Source organism: Brienomyrus brachyistius, chromosome 1, assembly GCF_023856365.1.
Source record: "Brienomyrus brachyistius isolate T26 chromosome 1, BBRACH_0.4, whole genome shotgun sequence".
Lineage (NCBI taxonomy): Eukaryota > Metazoa > Chordata > Actinopteri > Osteoglossiformes > Mormyridae > Brienomyrus > Brienomyrus brachyistius.
In genome coordinates, this window is record NC_064533.1 from 50,979,704 (window position 1) to 50,996,916 (window position 17,213).

A 17,213-nucleotide genomic window follows, 5' to 3' on the forward strand; every position below is an offset into this window, starting at 1 on the left:
TAATGGTAATACTCAGAGACAAGGTCATTCCAGCCAAGGAAATAATGAAGAAATCTTTAATTAAACAGCCGACAAAATTAACTAAGGTGTCTATTAGACATTAGGAGACACTCATGGTTCACCAGCCTCAGGCCAGCACTTATCTGCATTTAGAATTACAGCGGAGAGAAATGTTGCGTCAAAGAACGACCCACTCAGGGTGAGAACTTTCAGGGAAAGACTCACAACTCTGAATGTTCAATTCTTATAGTGCCGTATGGTGATGATGATGCTAATAATAATAATAATAATAATAATAATAATAATGCAAAGACTCCCTCCAAGCCCCCTAATCCATAATCCTAATCCATTCCTCAATAAAATTTACTGAAATGATGGTTTACTTACCATTTGCACAAGTTCAGGTACATTGGAACAATTCTTTTTGCAAATCCCTTATTGCTCTCCTTTGAAGCTGCATGCATACACACACACACAACTGAGGGTGAAGCTGGGGGGCTGAGTACAGCGTCCCTGGGGGCATTTTGGGGGTACAGTTAAGGGCTAAATGATCTGTTGGGGATGAGATTATGCTGCCAAGGCTGGGATTTGGACCCACTGAGTCACACCCTGCCCCCCCCCCCCCCCCCCCCCCCAACAAGTTGAATTTCAGAATAAATGTACAGGACTGCTGTTCCCCCAACAAAAATAAAAAACCTTTTGTAAACAAATCACAACAGCTTCAAATGCTCAGCACACAGAGCTGAGGGAAAATTTGTCACCAGAAGTGACACTAAATGAAAGCATCTGCTTTTTATACAGAAATCTCAACATCATACCTATCAGGACTTTGACCCCACAAGATCAATCACTTTAGCAACGTTTTACATCTCTGCTTAATATATTTCACCTCTCTAATATATTCATTGATAAATCCTTCACTTTCTTTATTTAGATCACGTAGCTAAATCACTGATTGGATAATGGCTGTGGGAGAGCCGATCTTACATTCACACCCTTTCCTCAGCGCTGAGCGGGCAGTGAGAGCGGAACCACTGGGACCCGATTCAGACATAAGCTGCTTGTCCCCGTGGAGACTGCATCCAGCCCCTGATCCTTATCAGGAGCCTTATTGTAAACAGGGAAGCGGGTGAAGATGGATTCTGCTAGTGTCTTTTAAACAGAAGAAGCATAATTCTGCTTTTAGGAACTGCAGCAGCAAGTCATTCTTTTAAGCTGAAAACCAGTGAGTTAAACTGTCTGAAAAAGTAAAAAAATATTATTATTTTGACCATTATGCCTTAATTGGCTTCGGTATTATGTGGTCATCCCAGTGGGAAAGTGACAACACTTTGGGTAAATCAATTGCCAGTCATATCCCTTAGCATCGTATACCCTCTACAGCATCCTCTCTCACTCATTGCTTTAAATAAATTATATTGGTTGCCTGTGTGATTTTTCAACACCCAATAGGAGATGTGATAACAATCCCCATTAATGCCAGTGTCAGACTTACCTCTGTGTGATAGGTGTCATACGACTGTCCTTGCCCACTGCCATAGAACTCACACCTTCCCTCCATTAGGGGTCTTTTATCCTGAGGAGAGGCAAAGAGAAAGAGGTAGTCGTACTTTAATTTTGCAGGGTGAATCTGTTGGTTGCCCTCTGTTGGCTGCTAATGGTATTGCCCATTATGAGTGGAAAGACTCTCAGAGACTTAGCGAAACAGTAGGATTAACATGATGTTGCTGCGAATGTTGCAGAAGTATTAACTACTGTGCTGTCATTTATTCCCATTGATATACAAATGCTGTCTCATGCATGGGTGTACACATGGGTGGGGACACAGGGGATCTAGCCCCAACTGAAATCTGATTGGCCACCAGTGTTTTCCCTCCGCTGTCACTCACTGATTCAACACGTGTCATTGGCTGATAAGGTTATCCCTTCTGTATGACTTATGACCCCTCTTATGCTCCCCTCCTATGTCCTAACATCACTCCACACGGTGACAGTCATTTCGGCTGCACCACTGTCCATCGACACTAGCCAGCTATAGCGCCGAATCCTCAGAATAGGCCTGCTGACCTCATCACAAACGGAATGGACGCCGGTCCTGACCCGGCCGCTCACAGAGGAGAGGTCCTCATCCTCACAGGAAAGCAGCCAGAGCCTCGGCCACGAGCAGCACAATCACACGCATCGTAAATCAGCCGCGGCCGTGATTTAGGGCCATGGATTGTTTATGATATTTTACAGCTTGTGGGGAAAGGAGATAAGGGAGGTAATGGATTATTTAATTGGTTTATTCTGTTTGCCGGTCCCCCCCCCACCATCTATGAAACCAAATCCCGGCAAATAACAGATCCCTACAGAAGGTCATAACCTGGCCAAACACAGTAACTGATGGGGGCGGATGGGGGGGGTGACAATCACAGCGTGAGTGATGCGCATTCAACCACTGGAGAAAACAGGATTTTTTTTTCTTTCTTTTAGTTTGCAACTGGCTGCTGATCTCAATGTTCTCAAGACCATGAAGAAAAGGTGGAGAAAGACGTGGGAGAGCTTGGTCGACCAACGTAAACAGACAACTGTCTGGCAGCCAGGCACTCCTCCGCCAAGGGACGCTACTCACGATGAACTTCGCAGCGATGACCCCATCCACGATGGCGCAGAAGAAGGAGGTGATCACTCCCAGGCTGACGAAGATGATGGACGCCACGAGCTGGACGGGATGAACACTCGTTTATTTAGCTCATTTCAAAAACAAAAACCAAAGAACAAAATAGATTAAATACAGCAGTAAAGTCACTCCAAGGGCTGGAAAATAATTCCGCAGCCAAGGAAAATGACAGACACAGGCTCTCTCAGTGCTACAATTAGGTGGCTGACCGTTCCATTTCTGCTGACTCATACATTCTTCCTGTAATTGGGGGCGTGACCTCAAACATCACCTAACAAAATGTGTCCCGTCGAAGTCTACAGTCGCTATAAAAGAAATGTCAGTTCAGTCTTAAGCAGATATAAACTGAGAAGCCGTACTGTCAATATCAGCATCTACCTCTGTGGGAGTCCCCAACGTGAAAACAGAACCAAGTGGCTCAGGCCTATGAAGTGTGTTATGGACGGTTGGACCCAGGTAGCCGGCTAACTAGCTGCCCAACAGGGAGGCAGAAGAAGGTGCAGAGTATGACGCAGGAAGGATACAGTCAGAAGGCGACCGGCCAAAACAGTCAAAGTAGAGTTACGGGTCTGGTGTGCGAGAGCACGTCCGAGGACAGGAACGCCACCGTGCCAGTGCCCATAACCCTCAGATCACATTGCTGCTGAGTGGGAAAGTAAAACCACAGCTGTTCTTTCAATGGGGCAGGAAGGGTGTGTGTGTGTCTGTGTAAGTGTCATTTATAGCCCTGAAGAGGCTGGGGGGGGGAGGGGGAGCCAAACATGCGCTGGAACAATTTCATTTCACCACACTGAGAGAACATCACCAAAAAATAACCTACAGATATGACACAATAACGCATGTTGTATTTAGCCCAAAGTAGCCTAACTCATTAAGCTTAATCGAAATACTTAATAGAAATGATTAATTGATCAGGCTATAAATAAACCAGGCTAAACTTTAAAAAAAAAGCTGTAAACACTTGCGTAAATAAAAAATGCCTCCCATTTTTAGAAAAAAAATCAGGAATAATGCTGGGAGAGACGGAAAACTTCCACATTTCTGAATATCTGTGTTAATCAAAGAGGTGTGGATATCTATGAAGGCCTCCGTTGGATTCTTCGGTAACTGAACTCTTTTCTTATGATTTAAAGCAGGTCCTCGGCACCCCATTCACTTGGCGCGTGCAGACAGCAGATAGCAGCTGCAACGATGATCATCCTTCCTGAGCCAAAGGTCCAGATGGACCTCTAATATGTCATCACTGACGGCTTGTAAGCCCCCCCCCCAACTGCTGCATTTACTGCCCCATAATGTTTCTCTAACGCCACCAAAGCGAAAGAATAACCTTCTGCTCCACAAAACCAAGAATTTTACTCCCAGACTAACGAATAGGATTATATGCCCATATTTTTACAAATCTAATGGAAACACAATCAACAGGAGAAAAAATTATCATGTATGGTCCTCTGAAGCATCATAAGTCTAATTAAAGAATGATGCAGACCACCACCAGCACCACCAGAAAGCAGAGAGAGGAATTACTTGGAGGAAGTGAGCGCCTTCTGTATCACAATTATGTCCAAACCACTCTTGAGTGACCTTCAGTCAATGTCATCCTTTGTTGTCTACTACCTGTACAAGGTTGGAGACGTCTAATATTCCACTTCAATGGAACAAACAATCACCAATACATACCGGGTTGTTCTCTTTCCACTGCAATGCACACCTGCCTTAAAATCGCACTAGGAATATCAATTAAATCCAATACTGGGTCATTATCAGGCCAGAGTAATCAAGCCCCGCAAACTGCTATAACTACAGGGCCAAAGTAATCAAATCCCAAGTGCCCAAGTGACAGATATGGATCCCAGCAGTAATGACTCCAGTCACTGAGCCTCCTCTCCTCACCAGTACGTCTCTAAGCCCATTAATATAAACGAGCAGTTTAAACGACCGCGACTTAATGCGATGCCACTGCAGTGGTGATGATGTCACAGACAATGGGTTTTGACAGCAGTATTAGTCCACATGATCAGAGCGCTGGAGGCTCGCTCATAAAGAGCCCCTCCTCTCCAGGTCTGCTCACCACCCCCTATGAGGAGGACGATCCATAACCTTATGCAGACCACCCGCCCTGTGTCAAGGACGCACGGAACAGAAGCTTCCAGCGATCGATAGCAACATTGAAGAGCGACTGCTGTTAAGCATGGAGAAGCCAGTCTTTAAACAAAAAATTAGGCCATAGAGGTCGCAAGGTGCAGGAAAACGGAGTGACCGGGAGAATGGACACAGGTCTACGAAGCAAGGACCACTCCTGGCATGATATTTGAGGTAGGACAAAACCTTTTTTCACTGGATCAGTTACCCAATATGGCCATCCTGTGTCCGTTTACCAGGTAACCTCAGTACACAGAACTGATCAACCTTTTTCAAGTAATCGATCTAGCTTGGGCCACGGCAAAGTCTTTCCATTTCTTAAAATGTGACACTTCCTGTCTCCTGAGGAGAGGTCAAAGTTCACCAAGCCTGGCGAGCAACAGGAAGTGAAACTGGAGCGCAGTACACACATGCGTGCACACACAATATCGGTTACTAACATACTGCTGCGTGACTCCGGCCGTCTCCTATCGGTTTCAGGCCGACAGCAAGCAGAAGATGAGAAAAGAGAGGGAAGAAAAGAGGAGACAGAAGACGGAGGGTGGAAAACCAGCTTTGTTACAGTTACTGTGGCCAACAGCCTGATGATTAAAATTTGAAAGTGGGGACGGGGGACGGGGAACGGTGACCGAGTCGGGTGAACACACCCCCCCTCTAAATCAAGTGGTGTCAGACCCCTCGCTTGCCACTTCAGCCCGTCGCCATAGGAACCGCTCCTCCCACAGGGCCACGATCCACCCTGTGTAGATTAAGTAGTGTGTCATTCGCAGATGACACACTCAAAGAGTGCAGATTCAATTACGCTGTATTCAACACCCCCGAAAAGCTTAATAGCACCACTCCCCCATGACCAGAAAATTTAACACTTTTATTAAACCAAAATGATAGCAGAAAAGCCAATCTTCACTTAATTTTAAAAAGTAATATCTCTTATTTAAGGACTGCCAAATATTGACGTAAAACCTTTAGGATCTATGACAATAAGTGAGGTTTTATCATACTTGTTTTATGACAATACAAATAGGTCCCATACAAACATACACACACATGCGCTTGAGATCTCAGACCTCACAATGTAAATTATAGAGAAACAAAGTCTCCCTTAATGGCGAGGACAGTAGGGGAGGAGATGTGGTTACACTGGGGACCCAGGATAAGCATGGCAGGGCTGGCGGGGCCTGTAAATAGATAATGAACATTCACCTGATCCCAGGCATGTCAGACTTTAAAATAAATAAATAAAATGTCACAGGTATGCGCAAGTCAGGAAGGTTTCCGTCTAGTTCAGTCCTGGACAGGATTTCCCAGCTGTCCCCTTGTCCTCGTATTTCGAAATAATCTCACATTGATCTATTTCTCGACCGTTACATATATTTTAATACAATGTATATTGACAATAGCCTATGCAGCCGAATTATGAATAGGATTTTAGCATCGCAGGAACAGCGTTAGGGACACCAAATTCAATCAACATCCAGTTTGGGTACCAGGAGCAGCATTAGACTGCAGGTCGCTATGCCACTGGGACATCAGGCACACATTATTGGCTGAAAAATGTTCTGTCTGTCAATGCTTATCCAATTGCTGTTCTTCTTCTGCTGTGAACACAGCCAATTGGACGCTTTCACCTGAGCAAGCGTTCGAACGCACAACATTTATCAGCAAAAAGCGACTTATAGACAGTAAGCAAGTGGCTCTTTTCCAGAATATGATTCCTAACTTTTTGTGATGTGAAAATTCACCCGCAGAACAATTAAAACCCTGTTTAAGTGTAGGAACAGATGAAGTTGTACTACTAAAATTGCAGACCTTTTATTATTTGATTATTTATCAATACTGATTACTCCTGAACTTGCTTTAGATTATACAGACCTTTACATAATTTGTGTTCATTTTGATCTGTAATCGGTCACTTTAAAGTCACGAGACCAACATAATGCAAGGAATTGTTGAATGAACTAAGCTTCTTCTACATCAGGATAACGTGATGACTTACCTCTGAGGAAAATGGCTTTTTTGTTGTCATTTATCAAACAGAGCCTCTAATATTCCTGTGACAAGTTCAGAGAACAGTGTGGAAAAACTAGCTGGATAAGCAGTAAATATCCAGTCTTCAGCCACTGCGGAAAGACCACATATTCAGACAGTTTGAGAACATGGTTTCATGAAGGAGATGTACAGCTTACCATGGGTCTGCGGTTCTCCACCAAGTTAATGCCCACGAGCCCAAGAAAGGCCCCAAAGCTTAGCTGGAAACAAGGAACCAGAATAGGGAGTCAGAACCAGGACACTGCATGCTATCCTTAACTGACAATATAATAGCATGTGCAGAAAACCCTGGTCATAGATAAGGCTGAGCACATGGCCACACTGCAAGATATATTTGCTCTGAAATACTGAATAATTGTGTCAACAAATACCAATATGGTAAAAGAGGTAAAGAATATATATATATATATATATATATATATATATATATATATATATATATATATATATATATATAGTCCATATTCTTCATTGGGCGTTTAGAGGATATGTACAGTGGAAAATTTATAAAATAAGGACTTTTTTTAATTCCTCATAGATGCAGAAGTGTGTAAGTGTAAAGGGCGGCAGAAGGATGATGGAGGTGAGCTCACAATGATCCCTGGGTAGTAGCCAGCGACGGGCACGTTGCCGGTGCGGGTCGCGGACACCAGGCCCACGACGAGGATGACCACGGAGAGGGAGAGCAGAGAGACCGTATACCAAAGTGCCGTGCGCCGCCTCTTTGCGAACTGCTCTGTTGAAAGACAAACTGCCGCAAGGCGGTCAGAAATTACCGCTGTACACCTGCGGCTTTGCGCGAAGACACGAAGCACCCGCGCCGCGGTGACTCCAAGCACTCACGCATGGAAGAGATGACGGAAAAACAGAATTAAGAGCATAAATGGATGTAGGCCTGTTTAAAAATGCATGGAAAGGCAGACTGATAAGTACTCTTAGTACTCATTTTAGAATCATACACGCCATTTAGCCAATGATTAATCTGTAGTTTTGGGCACCGGTCGTTATTCAAACATTTTAGGTCTAATTAAATTACTCGCGCAAGCGGATACAGGCTCCAGCCGACAACATTGTTTCGCTGCTGCGGAGGGAGTCTGACCAGTAACACCGAGGAAACAAATTATAAGCTCCGAAACGCAGGATGGGTGCGATTTCTCTGCTGCCAGTCACCTGTTACCGAGGTCTGATAACCCCCGTTTCCATGGGCGTCGGTAGGTCCGATCACCCGTGGCTAAAGCCCGGAGTATTTTAGCCCCGATGCCACTTATCCTCCTTCAAAAACAAAAAAAAAAAAAAAAAACTCAAGCCCCAGGTAAACTTGACTTGGCCCCTGATCTTTTCAACAGCTAGAAATTCTCATGCCCGTTACCTATAATTCATGGGTACATTAAAAATCTTTAATAATCGTATTTACACTATCAGTTTTTAATTATGTAGAGCCATTTCTGAGTGAGAACAAAACAGTCCTACACTAGTTTTGTACCTCTGCTCCCACAACCAAATTAGATATACTTATACAAAAAAAAGCAGTTTCAACAACTCGAATGTCATACAAAACCAGCATAAAATAACCATTTAAAAAGTCCCATTCGATTGATCAGAAGACTTCCCACTGCCCTTCGTATCCATAACAGTCCAGTGTGCTTAGCTCGATCTTAGTTATCATAAAAAACTACTAGAATTATAAGTGATAAACCTGTTGACAGGTAGCCTGAGCAGAGACTGCATGTACCCGGGCAGCGGAGAAACGGCGGCGAGCGTCTCCGCCTTCGCAGATCAGCACGTCACCGAATAACCGAAGCAGAAAGTCGCACATAGGTTAAATACTTATGAGTTTTTTGTTTTGTTTGTTATACTGTGTGGACTACACAAAACCAATTTACAAGATATATCTTAAACAAAGGTCCAGTATGGGATTTCAACATACTTAAAACAGGATCAATGTTTCATTAAGGCCGGAGTAGCCTGAATTCGAAGCATAATGAATTTCTTATGAAGAGCGCACAGTCTGCAATATAGCGCTCACACCACAATGGTCCTCTTACTGATCCTTAGCACATTTAGCCTAGTATAAAACCTTACAGCAACAGCAGATCAGGAGCATAATTACTGTGAACAGTTAGCTACCATCCTAGGTTAAGTTGCACTATAATATATTGTGTCGACAACGCAAGATGTCAACGCTTATTTCATAATTCACATAAATGTAGGCTAATAATCACATTTTATCTTATTATTTATCACAATTTTGACTTAAATAAGAAAGATGTTGTTAAAACACTCTATATTAAGCTACATATAAAACATATTTTAACAAATAATACACTAGCAGAATAAACTGGAGCAATTTTACCTGAAGGATCCGGAGCAGCCGGGGCTGGAGTAACCGCGGGTTGTTGCATCTTTGCTGTTGGTGTTTTCCCCTTTTTTAAACCCTAAGTATGCTATATGCCGCACAAACAACTGCCGTTCCCAATTACCCGTAAAAACCCAGGTGTATTTTTTTTTTCTGACAAAAGTCGGAGCCTCAAAAGCGAAATGAAAAGCGAAGTTGATTCCACGATCCCTCAAACCATTGCCAGGTTTACAGGTGCGACTTCTCTCAGTAAGAATCGCATCCTGCTTCCCACTAACAACTGTCACCTGCCGGGTGGATGCGCTCCGCTGCCCGCCGCTGCTCCCCGTTAAACCACGAACATATCCGTATGCAACTGGGCATCTAATGAGGCTGTTTGATGAAACACCGCGACTAAGGACCTATTGAGGGATCTTTTACTTTGGACGCCGACACCGCAGGCACCCGGCTCAAATGATCCGGAAAGCTCAAATGATCCAAAAACTCAAAGGTGGGCGGCCAATGAGGGGCAGAGCTGGGGAGTATTAAGCTTCATAGGCGCTTGTTCGGGTGATTTACAGCAATCGATACATTTGTTATAAAACAGAGACCTTTAGATACGATACCTTCAATTTTACTGAAGCCCAGAAATAAAGGCTGAACTGGCTCATTCCTGGTGCCTTCGGTTCCTGCCCTGCTGAACTGATAATTAATTAGGCAAGATTCACGTATCAAGTCAAATTACGGAATACCCATATTCAACTCCTCAATGAAGGATACACACAACGGTATTTTTATTGAAAAATCATTCTTAAACTATTCCAGGTAAATTGCAGCATCACCTTTCCCTTTCTAAACTGCACAAAACTTTACAACCAGTATAAATTATTATATCATGAAAAATACTATTCCAGGCAATGAACACCTGAAGAATACAACCAAAAATAACCCGCGTGACTGTAGACTAAATGTCCTCCTAGAATTTCCCCACAGCAAAATAAATATTTTCCTCTTATTGCACTCTGAGTTTTAACAGTATATCTATACAAACAAGCTGTTTCGTGTATGGACAATGTCTATGCTGCATAAAAAGTAACATTTGATGCTTAATCCCCCAATAATCCTTTGAGATTGTATCGTTTATTCTATCCTCATTTAGACAAATTCACTTTTTTCCTGATAATGCGCGAATCACAAGTCACACAAGTCTTGCAGATAAGCAAGAAAAATAAGGATTCTTGGTTCCTCGCGCTCCCATTTACTTGAGAAACGACTGCATGAAATGCGTTCATTGTTAAGCAGTACGGGCAGACGCTGCGCACGCTACATTCAAACGTGCGCATACATACTTCTGTAACATTGTTAACCCAAACCATGGCAAACCACGACCTTTAGAAGCTGGGCACAGGCACCTGTTAGTCACACAGTTCTGAAATGTGTCCAGTGCCAGTCAGCCCATCAGGAGACATAAGCGGTCGCCTAGGGCGCCGTCTTCAGAGAGGGCGCCGATTAAGCAAGCCAGTTTCACTTTGTCTCGGGCGGCGCCGCATGGGTTCGACCGGCATTGAATGCATCGATTGTTCCATGATAACACTATGCTATAAATGCTTTTAAGCATGGTTTAGCAGGGTGCAAAACATCCAAATGTATTGCATCACATTCTTCAGTCCTCTCAGAGGAGTATAGCCTCTCAAATGTGAACAAACAGGAAACATGAACCAGTTATTCACAGTAAAGCTAAAAAATAATCAGTTTTTCGTAATTACAAAAAAAATAAACCAGAATTACTAATTTTTTATTATGCTTCTCGGTGAGATATGCTGTAATGTCTAATGCCAAGGTTATAGTTGCACTGGTGTCCCAGTGCTTTCCTTCTGTTGAGAAAATTCCATCAGAACCAGGGGTGTCCAGTCTAAGGCCCTCGTCATTTTTGTTCTGTTTGGTTCAGTCCAATATTTTTTTTCAGAGCTTTTATTCACTACAAGTTCACTACTTTTTTAGAACGTACACCTTTAAATGGCTCCCAAGGTGCAGTCTATGAGATACAACAGGTGGATGATTTAGGTGGCTGCTCCAGGATGGACTCACGGCGAAGGTCAGTGGGGGGCCCGCCATTAGGGCCCCACTGGTTAAGTTCACCAAAGATGCCCGTCTCAATCATCTCCTCCTGCCATGGGATGGCGATATTGCCAGAGGCAAACTCGCTGAAGAACCTCTTGTCAGTGTTTTCCAAAGCCACGCCCTTCACTGTGGAGAAGGCCCCTACATCGTCTATATTCTTGGCATACACCGTTTTAGAATCAGGGACAAACGGTGGTGGTAGAATACCTGCAGAAAATGAGGAGATAGATTGACTGCCAGCACCTTTCGCAGGGCCTATAGGGGCTACAAATATCACTACAACAGACTTAACCATTAAGTAGCAGCGTTGAATGCCAAATTGTACTGCAATTGTACTGCGAATGGAGGGTCAAGCATGATGCTCTTGGGATTTAATAGGTGGGGAAAGGTTTTTAGTGGAGAGTTGTACGGTTGGAAATAGTTTTGCGTTGGGTCATTACAGGACATACTACAAGAACTCATAAGAAATCGTTCACCTGCTGCAAGCTTCCTCCAGTTGATGCCGCTGAAGAAAGGGGTGTGCTCGGATTTCATCACAGTTCCCATTCCTGAAGCCCAGCCTCTTGTCCACGTCCTTGGCCAACAGCCCCTCGCAGATGGACGTAGCCCGCTCGCTAAACTTCTCAGTGTACTTCACAGGATCGTTCAAGATGCGCTTCTTCACCTCCTTGTTCTCCACCTGTATCAGAGCCATTTTGAACAAGCAGAAATCCATGAGGAATTAGACATATTACACAGAAAGAGCCAATGTTCACATAATGGGACAGCGTGTGGCTCAGTGCTCTAAGCCTCTGTGCCTATGATCAGAAGGTTGCTGGTTTAACTCTATCTTTGGCATGTCTGTGAGTCCTAAAGCAAGGCCCTTAACCCCCAGCTCCCATGGGTGCTGCTTGGGTGGCTGCCCTTCACAGCCAAGCTTGCTCTCACCTACAGAAAAAGAGAATTTCCCTACAGGCATAAAAAAATCAATTATTATAATTATTATTTATTATCAACATACAGTTTATATGCATGTCTATCCAATCACTACAGAATTTCCATGTCCTTGTTGTAGGCGTAAAAAGTCCCAACCTGTATCTATTTGAAACTACAAAAACGAAACTAGCTTAAAAGCAGAAGAGATTGTAGATTGAAGGTGCAGAGGTGAACAAACCTTCTCTCCCCGGCTTCTGAAGGGACCTTTTGCTGCAATAAACTCATACAGAGTGACGCCCAGAGTGAAGTAATCCACAGAGCAGTCATACTCCTCTCCTTTCAGTAGCTCTGGAGCCATGAACCCTGTGCGAAGAGGGTTATTATGACTTTGAGTCAACCTCTAGCACCCGAAGTTTACAATCAATACTCAATGAGTGTCTCCAGTGAGGTGTGACATCTACCTGGCGTCCCGGCATAACCTTTGATTTTGAACTGGCCCTCTTTCAGCTCCACTGCCAGCCCAAGGTCAGATATGCGGACGTTGCCTAGGAGGATATAATACCGCTTATGGTTACCCTTCCAACGCTCACTGTATTAATCACTGTATTTGTACATGTCTTTCTTAAGCTAGTCTCTCAGGATTCCCAATTAACATTTATGCCACACCTGTGCCTGTGGTGGACTGTGTGAAACCTACACAAATTAACGTATGGTATCTATACTATGTTAGGAAAATATATTAAACAAGTTACGGAGGTACAAAATTCAGGCAGTACATTTCAGGGGCATAGATTTGTTTCGCCATTGGTAGGGACCAAACCATAACCCCCCCCCCCCCCCTCAAGCACACATGGCACTCCTATCAAATTGATAATAAACATATCCCTGACCGTCCATATTCAAATCTGCACCTCTTGCAATATTTGATATTAATCAAAATTTCACATAATAACAAAAATATTTATGACACATAATGCTGCATGTCTATGCATTAGTCTGAGTGTGCATGCATACCTTCATTGTCCAGAAGCACATTCTCAGGTTTTAGATCTCTGTAGATTATCCTCTTTTGGTGTAGGTGCTCCAATCCATTGATAATCTGGGCGGCGTAGTAACAGGCTCGCGGCTCATCAAATCCCGGGTTGTTCTCGTCCACGTTGTAGATGTGGTACCTCAAATGGCATTAAAGACCCACATTTTAAGCGCAAGGATATAAAGGGAAGCAATGTAGATCTCTGGTCTTATGCGTGAATATGATCTTACCTGAGATCTCCTCCATTCATGATGGTCATGACCAAGCAAAGATCAGTCTTAGTCTGGAAGGCATAGGCCAATGACACAATGAAGCGACTGTGAATTCGAGCAAGAATCCTCTTCTCCACCATTGCCCCCTGCAGGAGAAAGATATGAATGATACCAAGAGCTCATCACATGCATTTAAACTATCAGGGTAATAAATCAACGTCTCAGGAACCTATGGACAAGGAAAGCCTAAGTTCATACTCACTAGTCACATACATTGGAGAAGGAGATGCAGAAGATATCTGACCAACTGTTTGATCCTAAAAATACTGCACAATACAGGCAGTCCCCAGGTTATGAACCAGATCCATTCTGTCTTTGAGTTATATTTGGCGAAAAAATAGTCATGCAGTAACTAACAATAATAATTATACCATAAAAAAGTCACTATGTACGGTACTGTAACTCCAGCCGTTGTTATTACGAACCATCGCATTTAACCAAATTCTTAATGTATTAGTCTTTGTGGTAGTCCATTTGTTAGTACAAGTTAACCGTAAGTTGGATATTCTTAACTCGGGGACTGCCTGTACACACACGCTGATCACTATTCTATTAATTCTGTCTCCACTCAGAGAGAAGCAGGAGCAATGTGAGTAATTATATAACTGTAAACATTTTAGACAGGGCTTCAAGACATAGGAGCCTCTCGCTGGTTGACCGGTAAGGGTGCCATGTCTCAGAGGACGCTCCTTCAACCCACATGTCTCAAAAGCCTTATGCCCTCATCCTCAAAATCCAGCAGAAATCTGTTCCATTTTTAGATGCGTTGATAATGAGCTCAATCGCTGTCAGACCATGTCAGTATTTAACAGCGAGAGTATAGCGCTAGCTAACTGTCCTCCCAGCGAGTAGATGAAGTTCAAACCCACGGGACTAGCAAATGCTGAAAAAATATTACTGAAAACCAACAGACCAAGATGGGTAGGAAATGAACATAGCTGATATAAAACAGTTTGAACCAATAATACAAAAACTATGATGAAATCTCAGTCAATAGTTTCCAGATGGACCAGAAAGAGACGAGTGAGGAATTCCTTCAGAATCAGTGTTAAACAAGTTACAGGCACCTTCATGTGATGTTTGAGTCTCTACTTTAGCTTTGAAGTAGTAGATGTCAACAGGTTCTAGAAAGGGGTGAATTATGCATCAAGATTTGAGAGTCTGTGAAATGTAACTGCCAGACACATTCCCCCAAACCACTGCAACGGCTGAGGATGCATATGCATTCAGACAACAGGCGCATAGGAACTCTACAATACGGGAGTTAAAAAATCAAGAAATAACTGTTCAGTAAATGGTGGGACAACTTTTTGCCCTGTGAATATAAAGCTGCGAAAGCTCAATTACAAATGGTCCAGTTGGTAAGGTAGTAATAATTTGTGACTCAAATTGTGAGGCTACACTCTTTGAAGTTGAAATGCAGAGGTGCAGTAGGGGCATGGACACGCTAGAAGACTCAGGAGGGTCTAGCATTCTACAGAGGCCCTTGAATATGCCCTGCAATATGCGTCGTTTATGCATCAGTTATTGTATTTGTGCCTGACACTAGTCTTGGACAAGAATGCAGAAAATTCTATACATATCTGCAGCTTGATGAAATCCTATTTATTTATTAACCCTACCATCTGATTAGGGCATAACTGATTTTTCCCTAAAATCAACATTAGTTGCCAACACTCACAATATACCTAACCGCCTCACTAATGACCTTGAGAATGTTGATGGAGTGGACGCCTTCCATTAATAATAATTTCTCACCTCATAGCCTTTTCTCTTCTTCAGTCTCTTCTTGTTGAGCTTTTTGCAAGCATACAACTTCCCAGTGGCCTTCATCTGGCAAGCAGACACCTCCCCAAAGCCCCCCTTCCCCAATATACGGAAGTCCAGGAACCAGTCGTCAATAATAGGCTGCATCTCCAGCCACTTCCATTGGAGGAAACGTTTGAAGTACATGCTCTCTAGGTAAAAGGTGAATGGGACCTCCTTCAGGAAGTCTAGCACGTTCTGTAGGGTTTCGTTAAACAAGTCATCTGCAGCATCCTGGTGCTTTTCCTTGACTTTGGTGATGCCATTCTCAGGCAGAAAGGGACAGAAGTACTTAGCCGAGGGCTCCATGTAAAGTTCAAGGATCCTTGCGGCCTTCTGCATACGATTCTTGTCCTCCATTGTATCATATTCCTCAATGTGATTCCACAAGCGGCCAGGACCCATATACTCATCGGTGCTCTCCAGATATTCCTGAAAGAGACGCTTGCCAATGGGCTGCTCCACACACATGCTGTGGAACTGCGGGTCCAGCTTCTCCCGGAGGTGCTCACACACCGTGATGTGAGGAAGCTTGAGCTTGGCATGATATTTCTTATCCCGGTTAGCGGCAGGGTTGCCTGTTCCATCAAAGCTCCCACGCGCAGAGATGTAGGCTGAATTGGCCACCACAGTGGTCAGACCACCAATATCCATCATGTTTGACAGCGGAAAAAATGGAGCGACTCAAAGAACTGGAGACCGACAACGTGCACAAGCACTCAGATTAAAGCACTTTCTAATCCTTCTGCTTCACAATTCGAGAAAAATGAGAGCACTGTGTCCCAATAAGCCCAGAATGGTTCCTGTACCCAGACACAAGGCTGCCATCCACAGACTCATGCATAGTGCAGATTCAAAGAAGCCTTTGGACAGAGGGTTTAGCTCTGTGACATATACAAAGATCTGTCTGACTCATCACCTTCATGTAAGGCCTTTATCCACCTTGTAATACCCCGTATATTATACTGCTAATGAGAACACAGACATGAGCTCAGGCAAACAGGACTGTACCTAAGGGTTAATGTTATCTGAAGAACAATGCATAAAAAAAACTAATGAGGGTGGTAGAGTGCAGTTGATTTGTGACACTAACGAGAAAGGCATTGAACATGCTAGGAAATGATTGGTATTTGTCAGCTGTCTGTGTCACTCCAAGCTTATTTTTATCTATCTGATTTATGAGCGGTTTCATCGTAAATATTAAAGGAAAATAAGGAAACATGACAGTCACCATTGCAACAAAGTTTGATTTATGAAGAGCCAGATTCATAAACAAAACCTCATTGATATTCTTCTTCTGGTCAAGTAAGAGCACCTTTCACCTTCAGTTTCATCCATCGATCCTCTGAAGCTGCTTGTCCTATTCAGGGTCAAAGGGGGTCTGGAGCCCATCCCTGGTGCTATGGGTGCAAGGCAGGTAACAACCCAGGATGGGGTGCCGACCCATCGCAGGGCACACTGACACACCATTCACTCACCACAAGCACAACAATTGGCAATTTGGTAACTCCGATTAATCTCAGCAAGTTTTTGGATTGGGGGGGGGGGGGGGGGGGGGGGGAGCCAGCATACCTGGAGGTAATCTCACAAAGACATAAGGAGAACACGCAAACTCCACACACGGATACCTGATCCCAGAGATGTGACACCTCAGTGCTAACCACTGCACAACCATGTCACCCCAATCTTCAACGGAAAAGACAAAAACTTCAACATGATTACTTACCATTGAGCACATCATCATCATATGGAGCGACCGCGGCTGAATGTCTCACCCATGAACTCAATTGCAAATTTTATACAATCAAAAAGTTTGATGACCTTGATATTGCAAAGAAAAAAAAGTCTTTTCCCGATTATCATATTACAATGGAATATTAT

At 43.6% G+C, this 17,213-nt stretch overlaps 2 protein-coding genes across 3 annotated transcripts in view; both read right to left on the bottom strand.

Moving 5' to 3' along the window:
- The window catches only part of LOC125706099 (transmembrane protein 255B), a 15,668-nt gene extending 6,026 nt beyond the window's left edge, over window positions 1-9,642 (bottom strand). The window contains exons 1-5 of one of the 2 annotated variants that reach the window (XM_048972621.1): window positions 9,204-9,642; window positions 7,444-7,586; window positions 6,988-7,050; window positions 2,615-2,704; window positions 1,496-1,576 (exon numbers count right to left, since the gene is read on the bottom strand). In XM_048972621.1, coding sequence (XP_048828578.1) covers window positions 1,496-1,576; window positions 2,615-2,704; window positions 6,988-7,050; window positions 7,444-7,586; window positions 9,204-9,252 — 426 coding nt within the window. In that variant the 5' untranslated portion in view covers window positions 9,253-9,642. Of the gene's footprint in view, window positions 1-1,495; window positions 1,577-2,614; window positions 2,705-6,987; window positions 7,051-7,443; window positions 7,602-9,203 lie in introns of both variants that reach the window. The other variant, XM_048972610.1, reaches the window with a different exon arrangement.
- Window positions 9,643-10,129: 487 nt separating this feature from the next.
- grk1a (G protein-coupled receptor kinase 1 a) lies at window positions 10,130-17,202 on the bottom strand. The gene is given in 8 exon segments (XM_048995295.1): window positions 10,130-11,513; window positions 11,783-11,822; window positions 11,824-11,985; window positions 12,460-12,584; window positions 12,683-12,766; window positions 13,236-13,393; window positions 13,485-13,612; window positions 15,285-17,202. Coding segments are annotated over 8 exon segments (1,695 nt in total). The 5' UTR covers window positions 15,990-17,202; the 3' UTR covers window positions 10,130-11,220.
- Window positions 17,203-17,213: the final 11 nt, after the last annotated feature.